We start from the raw sequence: 14,449 nt of genomic DNA, 5'->3' as shown, positions 1-14,449 counted from the left end.
GCTGAGAAGAAAGTATATTCAATCATTGATGGGTGAAATATTCTGTATATGTTTTCAAGACTTTTTAAATGCTACATTCTGTTGCAACCTATGCTGAATACATATGTAGTGGTTTTTTCTTTTGTTCTTTGTCCTTAATCCTTTTTTTAAAAGACCATTTATTTGTTACTTGATATTATGTATTCCTTTCCAAACAAAACGGATACTCCCATTGAGTCTTTTCCAACTGCCTTTGCCATTTCTTGGGGTCAAATTAAACTTATTCAAGGATTTTGGCTGATTGATCATAATGACTTTGAGGTAAGTCACTAAATGTAAGCTTTCCTAAATTACTAGGATTTCAGAAAGCATACCTGACTAGATTAAATTTGATATTAAAGATCATAGTGTATTTCTAGAGGTAATTTAAGGAGAATTCACTTTAATCAATGCTTTCACCAAGCACTACCTTATGCAATAAAAATACAAGGATAAAACTTCAAAAACTTAAGTTAATGTCTAAAGAAGGAAACAAATGAGAATTATTGATAATACAAATACTATGATATGTTAGAGATATGTTTGGAGTGTTTAATGAACCATAGAAGGCAAGATTTATCATCCATGTATGAAACAGATAGTGTAAAGATTTTATATATATTGAGGTCTGGAAGATATAAGGCTTTTGTTAAAACTTATATGTTAAAGTAATTCCTTTTATCTTACAGTTAAACTGATTTTATATCTTGATTCTGCCCCCCAAACTGGCTTTTAATATTGCTTGTCTTTTTAAGATTGACTTCTTTGTCTAAATGCAAAGGATTGTATTTATATTTTACAATTTCGTGTCATTTTTGCAGAGTGGGTTGGACCTTCTGTTTCACCCGGCTACTGCAAAACCTCTGTCATGGCAACATTCAAAGATTATTCAAGCCTTTATGAGTCAGGGAGAGTATAGACAAGCTCTCAGATATATTCAGACAATGAAGCCAACAGTGTCCAGTGGTAGTGATGTTATCCTTCACCTCACTGTTTTGCTTTTTAATAGGTAAGTACATCTTTTGCAAGTATAGACTCTTGAACATGTATGTTAATAATATGAAATTGAGGAATAGATAGTAACAATATCTAGTATTTTTACTTTGGTTGCATTCCCTAAAATATCTTATGCCTCTTGATTTTTCAGTGTTAAGAAAAACTTATACAATGCCTAGTGCCAAACTGAGATTTACAATTGTATCTGTAAATGCTGTGATTATATAATAGTACTAAAATGGCTGAAAATGTTTTAATATTTCAAGCCTGAAAATACTAATCTGCTCTTTTGAGATTTACCCTATGCTAGATGGAAAGATGTTACAATATTTTTGAGCTACTTTAACTTACATAAGTGATAGTGTACTCTTTGGACTCGAATAGACTTGAATTTACCCTTACTTGTACCACTTTCTAAAATATGGTCAAAAGCTGTTTTTTTCAGCTAGATATAGTTGTGCATACCTGTAATCCTAGCCAATCCAGAGGCTGAAGCAAGAGGATTCCAAGTTTGAATTTACCTTAGGAAACTTTACCAGATCCTTTCTGAAAACAAAGTTGTTTTAAAACTTTGAGAATATAGCTCAGTGGTAAAATGCCTCTGGGGTTCAGTCCCTAGTATCAAGCATAAACAAATAAAAAAGGCAGTTTATCTTTCCTGAGGCTGAGTTTCCTCATTTGTAACATGGGTTAATGAAGTCCACCTTGAGGTATTTTAAATTGTAATGGCAAAAGCAATATTACAGTTGTCTGCAGAAGTTGTAAATCATTAATAAGTGGTGGTAATGGTCGATCAATCATTATTGTCATTTCTTGAACTTATCCTAAGTCCAGGACTTCAACCTCTTCCTATTAAGATCATCAGTCTTTTTTCCACAACTTATTCTGGTAATCTCTTGATTTTGTGAGGCACATTTGTGGATGCATATCATCATCATCATAATTCTGGCTTGGCTGTTGTGCTTGCAAGTTAATCATTATGCACTGTACAATGATAAACTTGAGGTTAAAAAAAGGTTTTAGATGGTCAGCTTTTAAAATTGCTTACTTGGTCTTCATATCATAATAGTGCAATAGAACTGAAAAATGTTTTATAGGTGTAATCATTTTCTTCATTCTTTTCCTCTACCTTCTGTGGGTTTATTTTACCTAACTGTTTAACTCAAGTTGAATGATTAGCTTACCTAGTTTTTAGGTTTTTTCCTTAACTGATTTAAAAAGGCACATTCATTTTCTACACATTACTTTAAATTCCCAGTATGAGTTTTTTTCTTCTTCCTATTAGTTATTCAGACATTTTAATTTGTAAATGCTGGGATTGAAAATTACATGTTGTATGGGCACAGTGGCAAAAATGAGGTCCTAAGCAACTCAGTGAGACTCTGTCTCTAAATAAAATACAAAATAGGACTAGGGATGTTAAATCTTTGTGTCCTCAATGACTTTTCCTGGTCTCTTCAATAAGTTACTGAAAAAAGCATGGTAAGTTGCCTACTCTGAAGTGGGTGGGATCTGTCAGTTCCTTGCAAAACTACCAACTTTTTGTGATATTAATATTAGCTACATCAGCATTTTAAATCATTTTTTCTTTTAATGACTTTAGCCTTTTATTATTTTTGGTGGCATTGGATGAAATACAACCTTGTTAGTACAGTTACTGTACTCTACTGAGCTATGTCCTTGTTGTGACCTTTTATTATACCTTTAGTATACCTTTAGTATGTGTTACTGTTGATGCATCTGCATCTTTCGAAGTCTTCTTTTACTCGGGCAACTGGAAATCAGTGATTCCTTGTTTGCCTATTTGGAATTTCTTTTCTCGTTGTGGTTTTTGCTATGTATTTTAAAAGATTATTTACATTCACTTTAGTATCTTAAGAGTTTGTCACAGGAATTTTTCAGGCTAGCTTTTCTGCCATATTGCCAAGGATTCCCCCCCACACACACATTGTTTACCGAAATGACTTTTCTATATCTGTTAACTGCTAACACCCTAGACTATCTTTTCATCAATCAAAAAAATTTCTTACTGCTCTTCATATTTTTATCACTTTCTACCATAAGAAGCAAAATAATAGAATTAGGGCACTTCTTTGTAAGTGTTAGCAATAGAGTTTTTGAAGTTGGAGAATATTTGATGAATTATAAAATTATAAAAATATTTTATCTTACTATCCTTCTAGTTAGGTATATCTGCTAAATTTAGGAGTAATGTCAAATGTGTTTTTATTCATTTTAAAATTTGTCCAAGGACTAAGGAAGAAAGGATAAGCATGTGGAGTGTTTTAATATTTATGAAGTATAAAATAGTAACACAAGTTACTTTCTAGCTTTTCTCTTGAATTCAATCATTGTTAACAACTTCAAGTTCATTCTTCTGAGATTTTCTGAACAAAATACCAGAAGAATGAACTTAGCAAAAATACCCTTGTGAAATACGCTTTTTGAACTTAGTTTTAAAGTTCATTTCATAACAATATATAAAGAGCTTCTTTGCTTTTAAGTGTTGCACAGTTATTCGGTTTGTAGATAGATGTACAATTTAATGCCGTTCCTGTTAATGAACTTTTAGATATTTTTGCTATTCTAAGTAATGCTATAATGAGTAGCTATACATTTTTCACACACTCGGATTTATTTTGGAGAACGAATAACTTAGTAGAATAACTTAGTCAAAGTATATTTGCAGTTGCAATTTTGAGAGCTAAGGCAAATTGCCCTCCATGAGGGTTATGCCATTTTGATCCAAGGCCCTTATTGCCTGTACTCTGCCTTTATCAGATACTTGATGTCTTTTTCATAAGGAGCTTTTTATTATGTGACTTGCCCATTTAAATTCTTTGCCTCTTTTACTGTGTTTGAATTTTTCCTAATTGATTTATTATTCATTACTGAAATTAACCTTGTGAGATTTTCATTTACTCTTTAGTTTGTTGTTTCCTTTGGTGGGGGGATTACTGAGGATTGAACCCAGGGGCTTTAACCACGGAGCCCTTTTTTTATATTTTATTTAGAGATGGGGTCTTGCTGAGTTACTTAGGGCCTTACAAAGTTGCTGAGGCTGGCTTGCCTCAGCCTCCCAAGCTGCTGGGATTACAGGTGTGTGCCACCATGCCTGGTTATAATTTACCTTTTCACAGTGGTTTGCTTATAATGGATTTTGCTGTCCTGAAAATAATGATTATCATGTTCTGTCTTCTCCAGTTTTTTAAAAAAAATTTTCTCATGGTTTCTACTACCACTATTGCTTTGTTTTTATTTAAGGTATTGATTCATCTGAAATTTCTTTTGCTACAAGCATTGTTTCAAAATGATTATTGGGGGCTGGAGATGTAGTTTAGATATAGAACAATTACATGGCACACACAAAGTTCTATGTAAGTTCCTAGAACTGCAATAAAATAAAATAAATTAAAAATAAACCAGGCATGGTGGTGCATGCCTATAATCTTAGTAACTTAGTGTGATACCCTGTCATTGTCTCAGTATAAAAAAGGGCTGGGAATGTAGCTCAGTGGTAAAGTGCTCATGTTCAATCCTCAAGAATAAACATTTTAACATATAGACTAGTATAATTAAGTTTTCATGAACATATCTGAAATAAAATTTAACAAATACCAAAATTTTGTTATACTTCTTTATTTCTCCATATTTGGTTTTTAAAATTAATACTGTTCTGTTCATTTCATCCTGTTTGCTTTTCTTTCTACAAAAAGGTTCTGTGTTCTGCTCATTTTAATGTTTCTAGATTTTAATTGAGTGGTAATTTTTCTACATTTTTTTTTCTGCACACATGCACACATTTTTTTTCCCCCTGCACACATGTCTGCAGACACCCATCCCTCTTCTTTACTCAAGCTGTAATGACCACAATGTCATGCCTGTTTTGATAGAAGGGAATACAAGGCAATTTCATAAGTGAATTTTAGAGATTTTACATCTTTGAATTGTTGGTCTTTATAAAGTCTATGGAATATGTTGAGTATTATCTACTCTTGGTGTTATTAGTAATAACATTAACACATAGCCCTGACCTTCCAACAGAAGGTGTCATTTGCTTTGCTGAGTAACTTTGTGTCCACAGGAAGTCTGGGTCAGTGCTGCCAAATTTTCCTTAGATTCTTTAATTTATAACTGCTCATTATAAATACTAATTGCTGTAACTTTTATGTTACCTACTTGCCATGAAATGAGTGTTTTTATTCTGCCTCCTTTCTCCCATGAAAGGTACAACAGAAATTTAACTGCCAGGTTAATCATTATCAATGTTCATATATATCTGTATTCTCATGTCCTTGAATACATAAACGTTTATAGGTTTTATTTATTGGTTATTTTTTTTTCTTTTTTGTAGCACCAGGATTGAACCTATGACCACATCCTAGGCAAGATGTTGTATATCTTTATGCATTTTTGATGGCATTTATATAGATGATATTCTTTGCAGTGGGATTATTGTTTCATATCCTGCATGTAATTTAAATTCTAATAGATAAACTCAGGTGAACTTCCAAGATAAGAGTATTGGTGCATTTTCAGTTGGACATTTTTTTAAAGGTCACAGAATCCCTGTCTTGATTTAGGGAGAGACCTATGTAAGAAACACTGTTTTAAAATTATCTCATTCCTCAAAGAAGGACATTTCATTGTCTCTGCTTGTGGTCTATGACTGTTAAATTTGAATTCAGTTCTTTAAGCGGATCTTGCTCTGGATTAGCCCAAATCAACTACTTATGAGCTATAACTTTCATCTGCCATGAATAAAATATGCTTGTTACCACCTGTAGACCTTTATTCATTTTCTTATCCATTCTTCTGTCAAATATCACTACCTTAAAAGCCTGATATTTTGCTATCATTACATCAGTCTTTAATTTCTATCCAGGCCTGCTCACTTTTTTGTTTTATTGTGAATTCTATTTTGTTTTTCTATTGTTTTATACTTGAACAATACAGAGCAGCATAATATTAAATCTTTTATTAGCAATATTCATTATGCAGCATATTTTTAAAAATCTTTATAAATTGCAGTACAAAATTATCTTTGAGATTGTATGGGTAGATGAATTTTGAACATTTTAAATAGCCTTTCAAAAACTAAACTTGGATAATTATTGATTTTAGGTGCCTGGTTGAGGCCTGGACTTTATTGCGACAACATTCTAATAAAGTGAATGCAGAGGAATTACTGAAGCATGCCTATGAAGTCTGCCAGGAAATAGGCTTAATGGAAGATTTATTGAAATTACCATTTACAAACACTGAACAGGTAATCATTTAACAGTGTAATTTTATCACAAATTCAAGATAAATTGATAGTTTACAAATCCATTCTGTTCTTCTAGGAGTGTTTGGTGAAATTTTTGCAGTCCAGTGCCAGTGTTCAGAATCATGAATACCTTTTAGTTCACCATTTGCAGCGTGCCAATTATATTCCTGCTTTGAAGCTGAACCAGACTTTGAAGATTAATCTTATGGTATGATTAGAGTTGTTTCTTTGTGTGGGACAAGGGAATAAGGAACTGAAGACTTTTTTGGTTGATTTGATTCATAAGAACTTGCAGTGTTTGTATATGTTGTGCCTTTTATTGTCATAACTTGGAGAAAGTTCTTCTTGTCTATTGGCATATTATTACTTGCCTCTTTTTTTTTTTAATCTTCCTCTACTGTCTCCTCCCTAATTCTTCTATGTTTATATATGCCATTTATGCCCTGACATCTGCCCACAGTCTTGTCATACTAACCACTCAGGAAAAATGAGAGGAAGGGGTGGAGACAGCAGCAGAAGTTACTTAATGCAGAGAGTATTGGATTTCAAAGGTTGAAACTGATTCTTAATTTGCTGTGTTTAGGACATGCTCTGAGCCTTTGTTTCCTCATGTGTAAACCAATAATATTTTCTTATGAAGTTATTATGAGAGGGCTCAGAGATTTATGAAGTAGCAGGTTGACTGACTCATGTAAATGTTTAATCAATGATAACCACTGTTTTTAATAGTTGTGAAGGAGCAATGTTTGTTAGTAGACATTTTTAATTGATGTAAGCAAATAAGTTTGTTTGTAAAATCTTCAGTTTGGAAAAATATAGGTAGGAGGAAGAAAATATTTATAATATGATTATATTTTAACTGGTAAATACAATTTTGATATATTCAATAGAATGATCGGGATCCTCGTTTGCGGGAGAGATCAGTGGCTCGAAATTCTATATTAGAACAATACGGGAAAATCCTTCCTAAAGTCCAGAGAAAATTAGCCATGGAAAGAGCTAAGCCTTACCATCTTTCAACATCATCAGTTTTTCGAGAATGTAAGATTTCATTGAAGAATGTCATAAACTCAGGCTATTAAAAATATTGAATGATTGCCTCTCTGAAACTCTCATTACTTTAAATATTGCTCACTTTTACTAATACTTTTATCACAGTCATGGTTTTTTTTTTTTTTTTACTGATTACTCTGTTCCATGAAATGTAGGGTTTTCTGGGAAGTTTTTTATAATTTGTTTCCTACTATAATGCAGAATGAAAATCTTGTATTTTAGTTGAAGACATGTGCCCAACTTTTAGTTAAATAATTTTATACCATATCCCAAATTGTTAAATTTCAGTATAGCTGTAGTTTAAACCAAATATAATTTAAACTTTATTATGACTTCCATGTTGTCCATTCTTTGATATTAATTACATTATTAAAATCCTGTTTGTTAGAGAATCAATTAAATCCTACATTCTTCATTTTACAGTTTCTAGACCCAAACCATTGTCAGCATTTCCAAAGAAAGCCATGACAGGAACAGTGTTATCAAGATCCACTTTCATCAATAATGTGTTATCTAGAATTGGAGAGGTGTGGACAAGCAGTGATCCTGGAAATAGCGTCTCACTTTATAATAAGTATGTTTTTTTAATACCTTTTTTTAAAAATATGTATTTTTTTTTTAGTTGTTGATGGACTTTTATTTTATTCATTTATTTTTATGTGGTGCTGAGAATTAAACCCAGTGCCTCACACATGTAAGGCAAGCCCTCTACCACTCAGCCCTAGCCCCTTTCTTATACCTTTTAAGGTCATGTTACTTGCAGGTTTTCCTGGACACCAGAAGTATTTATCACAATCTACCCTAATTATTATAGTGTTTATTATTAGCATATGTAAAGAGGAAAAGCATTTTTATTTTCTTACAAGAAGAATGTTTTACTTTCAGTTAGAGTGGTGTATTTAGGGGCTGGGGCTGGGGTTGTGGTTTAGTGGTAGTGCGCTTGCCTAGGCAATGGGTTCTATTCTTAGCACTGCATATAAATAAATAAAATAAAGGTTATTGACAACTAAAAAAAGTTTAAGGGGCTGGGTTGTATCTCAGAGTTAGATCACTTGCCTGGCATACGTGAGGCACTGGGTTCCATCCTCAGCACCACATAAAAATAAAAGATATTGTGTCCACCTAAAATAAATATTTAAAAAACATTTTTAAAAAGGCAGTGTGTTTATTGTAGGTATTGCAAAGTAAGAAATGAAAGTCCTTTCCTATTCCATCTAATTTTACTTTAAAGCTTTTTTTAATCAATGCAGCATGATGCATAATCAGAAGTTAAATTTTTATTTTCTTTGTAGTCCTAAAATAGAAGAAGCATCTCCTATAGTATATTCTTTCCCACATCTACAACTGCCTGAGGCATTTGTTGGAACACCCATTTCAAAAGCATCACAGAGGATTTCTAGGTGAGAGTTCATTAAATCATCCTTAAAGACACAATGTTAGGCATTAATTACAACAGTAATGTTTAATGTATGGTTTCTTTAAAATTTGGACAGTAGTGTGGTGTTTTAAAATCAATTTCTTATTTCGCACGTCTTAGTCTATAACTTTGGAGTAAAGTAAAATGTTAGGCTTCCCCCCCCCTTTGATATTATCTTCTTGTTAGATGACCTCTGTAGAAATTGTTTTTGTAATTATTAACTAATCTCAGTTGGTTCATATTGAAGCTTTCTCCTGTACAGCAGAGACTACTTGATGTCTCATACAACTTCAGATGCAGTAATACTATATCAGTAATGATATTACAAATATAAATAAATTCAGTGTTTCACATCTAAATGAAATTGTGATTATAATTTGTATTTAGCAACATCAGATAGTTGAAAAATATTCATAACTGGCAATATGATTCAATGGGAGAGTGCTTGCCTAGTAAACATGAAGCACTGGGATTAATCCCTATTACTGCAAAAAAAGAAAAATGCTCTTGAGGTCACTGTAAACCTTTTCAAATGGCTAACTACAAAAATACTTGGTGCGAGCAAGTGTGCAAAGCAGTTTGAACTGTTGTGCATTGCTGCTGGTAGGAACATAAAACTCTGGCAATTTCTTTCAACATACATTTTTTTTTCCCTTATGACTCAGCAGCCCCACTCCTACTTGTTTACCCAAGGGAAATTTTTAAAAAATAGTTAATAAAATGAAAAGTGTCAAGAGTGTCGGTCAATGTTTCTGAGTTCAATCCCTGGTAACAAGGAAAAAAAGAATTTTTTTTCCCCCTTCATACTCTTCTTAGAGAATAACTTAATCTTGTATAAGAATTTTGTGCCAGGCATGGTGATACATGCCTGTAATCACACTGACCTTTGAGGCTGAGGATTAGAAGTTCAGAGCCAGCCTCAGCAACTTGGCAAGACCCTGTCTCAAAATAAAAAGGACTGGTGATGTAGCTTAATAGCAGTAAAGCATTCCTGGCTTTAATCCCTAATATACCACTAAACCACCCAAAGAATTTTGCCATTTGTCATACAGACCTTGCTTTTGAGAAGCAGTCTTACCTAAATAAGCAAGATGTAAATATTAACAGTGCAGAGCTTTTAACATAATATTGGAAAAGTTAAAAAGTAAGCAATTTGTTTACAAGTACAGAATTTAAATTCAAATTAGAAAGAAACGAAGATAGAGAAAGAAATGTCTAGATTAGATGTTCATGTTTTGGTAGAAATCTCAATGACTGGTACAGAATAAGAGGTACAAAGACCTTGTAATGAAAATGCTTTCATTTCTGCACTGGGTAATAGGTTGATTCTTAAAGCACCCATGATCTGTGTAGATCTACCACCCTGATAGTGAAAATCCCTTTGGAATCTGAAGGATAGAATGCAGGAGAAGACAAAGCAACTGGGATTTTTAAAAAACTTTCTGGGCAACAGAACAAGCTGTTCTTCTTTGGTTATTCTCAGCTGATCCACACTGGCATCTGGGAGAAATAAAAAAAATAACTGTTTTTATTATAGAAAATACAGACATAAAATGGACTATTGGGGGGGCTGGGGTTGTGGCTCAGTGGTAGAGCACTTGCCTGGCACGTTTGAGGCCTTGGGTTCGAGAGTCAGCACCACATATAAATAAAATAAAAGTCCATTTACAACTATATTATGACCTGAAAATATTTTTCTGTAAGTTTTTAATTTGGACTGTGTATGTGTAATACAAATCATGAATGAAATCAATTTTATCATTTGATGTAAACTAGGTCTGGGACACTATGGAAAACTTTTTGAGATTATTTTGTCAACAAACTTTTTTTTTTTTTTAAGGGAGAGAGAGAGAAAATTTTTTTTTTAATATTCATTTATATTTTTTTAGTTTTCGGCGGACACAACATCTTTATTTGTGTGTGGTACTGAGGATCAAACCCAGGCCGCATGCATGCTAGACGAGCACGCCACCGCTTGAGCCCACATCCCCAGCCCAACAAACTTTTTTTTTTTTTTTCATTTTTTTTAAAGAGAGAGTGAGAGAGAGAGAGAGAGAGAGAGAGAATTTTTAATATTTATTTTTTAGTTCTCGGCGGACACAACATCTTTGTTGGTATGTGGTGCTGAGGATCGAACCCGGGCCGCACGCATGCCAGGCGAGCGCGCTACCGCTTGAGCCACATCCCCAGCCCATTGAGCCACATCCCCAGCCCTTGAGCCACATCCCCAGCCCAACTTTTTTTAATTAACTTTTTTTGGGGGGTGGGTGTTAGTCTAGATTTTAATGCTGTCATATCCTAAGTGTTGATAAAGATGAATTTTAGCACATGGATTGCTAGGGATGCCTTATCCTGTGTATTGTCAATCTTTAGCAGTTAATCTTCATGGCAAATAAATGCCTGGCTGATAGTGGAAGCTCAGTAAATAACTGGTAAAAGGGAAAGAGAACTGCAGGCATGGTGATACATAACCAGTCCTAACAAATGGGGAGGCTAAGACAGGAAGAGTACAAGTTTGAGGACAGCCCTAGGTAACTTAAATGAGACTCTGTCTCAAAATAAAAAGAGGGTGATGTAGCTTAACGGTAAAGTTCTGGGTTAAATCCCCACTACTGAAAAATATTGTGATCAGGGGACAACTAGAATTCTTTGTTCTTAAATTGTTTCTAAAATTCCTAATTAGTTTTTTGCTACTGAAATAGTTTTCTGACTTTTTAAAAATTAATGGTGACTAAGTGTGTTTACGTGTTTTTATGGTATTTATTAGTGAATATATAAATCTTAACAATAACATTGAATATTAAAATTCTTTTTGTTTCATCAGAATAATTTAGTTAATAATATACCAGGATTCTTCTATTCATAAGTATGTTCTGATTACAGATTACTAGATTTGGTTATTCATCCTATCCCCCGACCTTCTCAACCTTTGGGGTTTATTCAGCAAAGCCCCACAAGATCTCCTTTATGCCTACTATCCAGTTCTTTGCCATTTGGTTCACAGTCAAAAGAATCACATCAGAATACCTCCAAGTCTGCAGAATTGCATTTACTTGAGACTCCTCTTGTAGTTAAGGTTAGTATTATGTCCCTAGCATTCATAGTAAAGCAAGAGTGTTCTTAGTTTCAAATAGCACAGAGAAAATAAGCTATTTGTAACTGAATAGTCAATAGCTGTTTTTCACTTTAATTTTCATGGCTTTCCAAAATACTTGCTGTACTTTTGCATCTTCTTAAACTGGGTTGATTAAATTTAATAATAATGATCACATTGTCTTGAATATTTATTAATATTCCTATTTAATAATAATGATCACATTGTCTTGAATATTATACAAGGCTCTGAATGGTTATTATAAATTGGCCTTTGTCCTTTTCAAAATAATTTTAAGCTTTTGATTTTTATATATGTTGATATAATTTTGCTGATGCTATGCACTTATTTTTTTCCTTCTGTTAAATAATTTTTAGTTTTTACATTTTTAAGAAATTTTTCTTACTATGAACTATTACTCCTAGTTTATTAGTGTCTAAATAACCTTTTCCTCCCTCCTTTCTGGTAAATTATTATTGAGAAAACAACAAAACTAAACTTGTGATAACTTTTAACAATAATCTTTTCATTTTCAAAGTATTTTCATATATGTTATCTCCTTGCTCCTTGTTCAGTATTCTATATTGAATCCTAGTAGCTTTCTGTTTTTTGTTGTTGTTTCTGGGTTCTCTTTCTAGAGATCAGTAAAGCTAGAAAATTCTTATTTTTCAAATTGAATGAAAGATAACTAAGTGCTATTTCTAAAATAGTTATTAAAAGAAGGTTGATAGGATTTTTAGGTTCCTGACACAATCCAGTATTGTATTTCTAATCTTTTCATCTGTCCAAACATAAAAACTGGTTTGTATTTTCTCCAGCTAAGTTCAAAAAATTCAAGTGAAATTATATTAGGGAATGATTTTGTTCGTCTTACCAAAAGAGTATGTAGTTATAATAATCTTATAATGTATCTAACAGCACTCATTAGTGGGATTCAGTAATCTGGTTACTGGGTCTTCAGTGGATAAATTAAGTGAAGGAATTATTTCTACTAAATTAAGTGCTAATTTTGAATTATATGTATTCATTATTACTAAATTTAATAAGTAATTAATACTTGTATGGATTTTTTTTCCCTAAGACATAAAAAAAAGTTTAGATTAGTTTTGTGTTCAGTACACACAGTTCTCTCTTTAATGTAAGACTTTGTTTCTTAAATTTATTTTACTAATTGGCATTGTATTTTTTTATGGATACAATTTTAAGTTTTATAGCCTTAAATATAGAAAGCACTGATAGAATTTTTTTTTCTTCCAATCAATCTGAAATAAAAATTTCTACTTATGTGTTTATTGAAAATGAGACTATAACCACAGTTGTCACTCAAATGCCCGAGTAAATACTTACGTAAATGCCTTTTATAAACACTAATGGAATTCCATTTGCTCTTTGTTTTAGAAAGCTAAAAGTTTGGTTATGTCAGTTGCTTCTTCTGGATTTGCCGAGTTTACTCCTCAATCTATCCTAAGGTCTGGCCTTCGAACACCTTTAGCAACTCCCTCTACATCACCTGGAAGGTCTCTTACTCCTCCTTTGCGACTTAAAGAAACTAAAATTTCATTCATGGAAGAAGAAATGAACACAAAATGGACTACTGCAGTAAGTTTGATTATAATAGCGAAAAAAGACTCAAAGATTATATTAGCTCTTACAAGTAAAAAGTGTGATAAATCAATTTAAATAACCTCACTATGGATTTTTATATGCAGTTTTATAGATTGACTTGAATTTACAAAACAGTTCTGAAGGAAACATGAGGGCAATGGCTAAGCCTCTTACAGATGAAAAAACAAAATTGGGCTTAAAAGTACCAAGTGAATTGCATATATTGGTGGCAGAAATAGCACTAGAATTCAGACCTCCTAAGTCTTAGTCTGTGGGCTTTTTAAAAAAGTTTTGTTTTGTTTATTCTGTGTAGTACTTCTTAAGTTCCTATTTGGTTGTTAACAGCCTGCAGATAACAGTAACCCAGAAGCATTTATCACTGCATCTTTTCATAAATGTGGAGTTCCAGCAGAAAATGAATGGCCGAAGAGCAAAGAGGAAACCATACCTTTTCTTGTAAATAGCTCAGAAAAGGACCCTCAAGAAATGGATACAGGGTCACTGGACGCATCCTCACAAAGTTTGGAGAAACTAGACGTGAGCAAAGAAAGCAATGCTTCAACCAGATCAGACCAGACCACCTTAGAATATCAAGATGCACCATCACCAGAAGAGTTTGAAGATATTTTCTTGTCCTCCCAGTCAGGAGAGTCTTCCACTGAACTAAATACTAATTTAACTGAGCAAATCAAGAAAGATGAAGATAAAGATGTGTTTGAGTCACAAGTAATTCCTCCAGATGAGGAAAAACAGATGGGTAAGAACTCATTTCCACATATTAAAAATTGCCGTTGATAGGGCTGGGGATATGGCTCAAGTAGTAGCACACTCGCCTGGCATTCGTGAGGCACTGGGTTTGATCCTCAGCACCACATAAAAAAAAAAAAAATAAAGATATTGTGTCCATCTAAAGCTAAAAAATATTTTTTAAAAAATTGCCATTGATATTCCTTAAAAAATTCTTCTTTAGTGCATTATAGTAAAACCATTGAGGTTT

At 32.9% G+C, this 14,449-nt stretch overlaps 1 protein-coding gene across 2 annotated transcripts in view; it reads left to right on the top strand.

Annotated features, from left to right (window-relative positions):
- Window positions 1-14,449, top strand: part of Ahctf1 (AT-hook containing transcription factor 1) — a 66,206-nt gene that overhangs the window by 37,098 nt on the left and 14,659 nt on the right. For both annotated transcript variants that reach the window (XM_026405747.2, XM_026405746.2), the window contains exons 20-29: window positions 154-300; window positions 840-1,027; window positions 6,139-6,283; window positions 6,360-6,491; window positions 7,174-7,324; window positions 7,760-7,910; window positions 8,629-8,736; window positions 11,637-11,829; window positions 13,246-13,446; window positions 13,798-14,209. In XM_026405747.2, coding sequence (XP_026261532.2) covers window positions 154-300; window positions 840-1,027; window positions 6,139-6,283; window positions 6,360-6,491; window positions 7,174-7,324; window positions 7,760-7,910; window positions 8,629-8,736; window positions 11,637-11,829; window positions 13,246-13,446; window positions 13,798-14,209 — 1,828 coding nt within the window. The remainder of the gene's footprint in view (window positions 1-153; window positions 301-839; window positions 1,028-6,138; window positions 6,284-6,359; window positions 6,492-7,173; window positions 7,325-7,759; window positions 7,911-8,628; window positions 8,737-11,636; window positions 11,830-13,245; window positions 13,447-13,797; window positions 14,210-14,449) is intronic.

The sequence above is a fragment of the Urocitellus parryii genome, chromosome 9 (genome assembly GCF_045843805.1).
Source record: "Urocitellus parryii isolate mUroPar1 chromosome 9, mUroPar1.hap1, whole genome shotgun sequence".
Lineage (NCBI taxonomy): Eukaryota > Metazoa > Chordata > Mammalia > Rodentia > Sciuridae > Urocitellus > Urocitellus parryii.
Note: the sequence above shows the minus strand (reverse complement) of the source record. Positions and strands in the feature narration are given on the sequence as shown.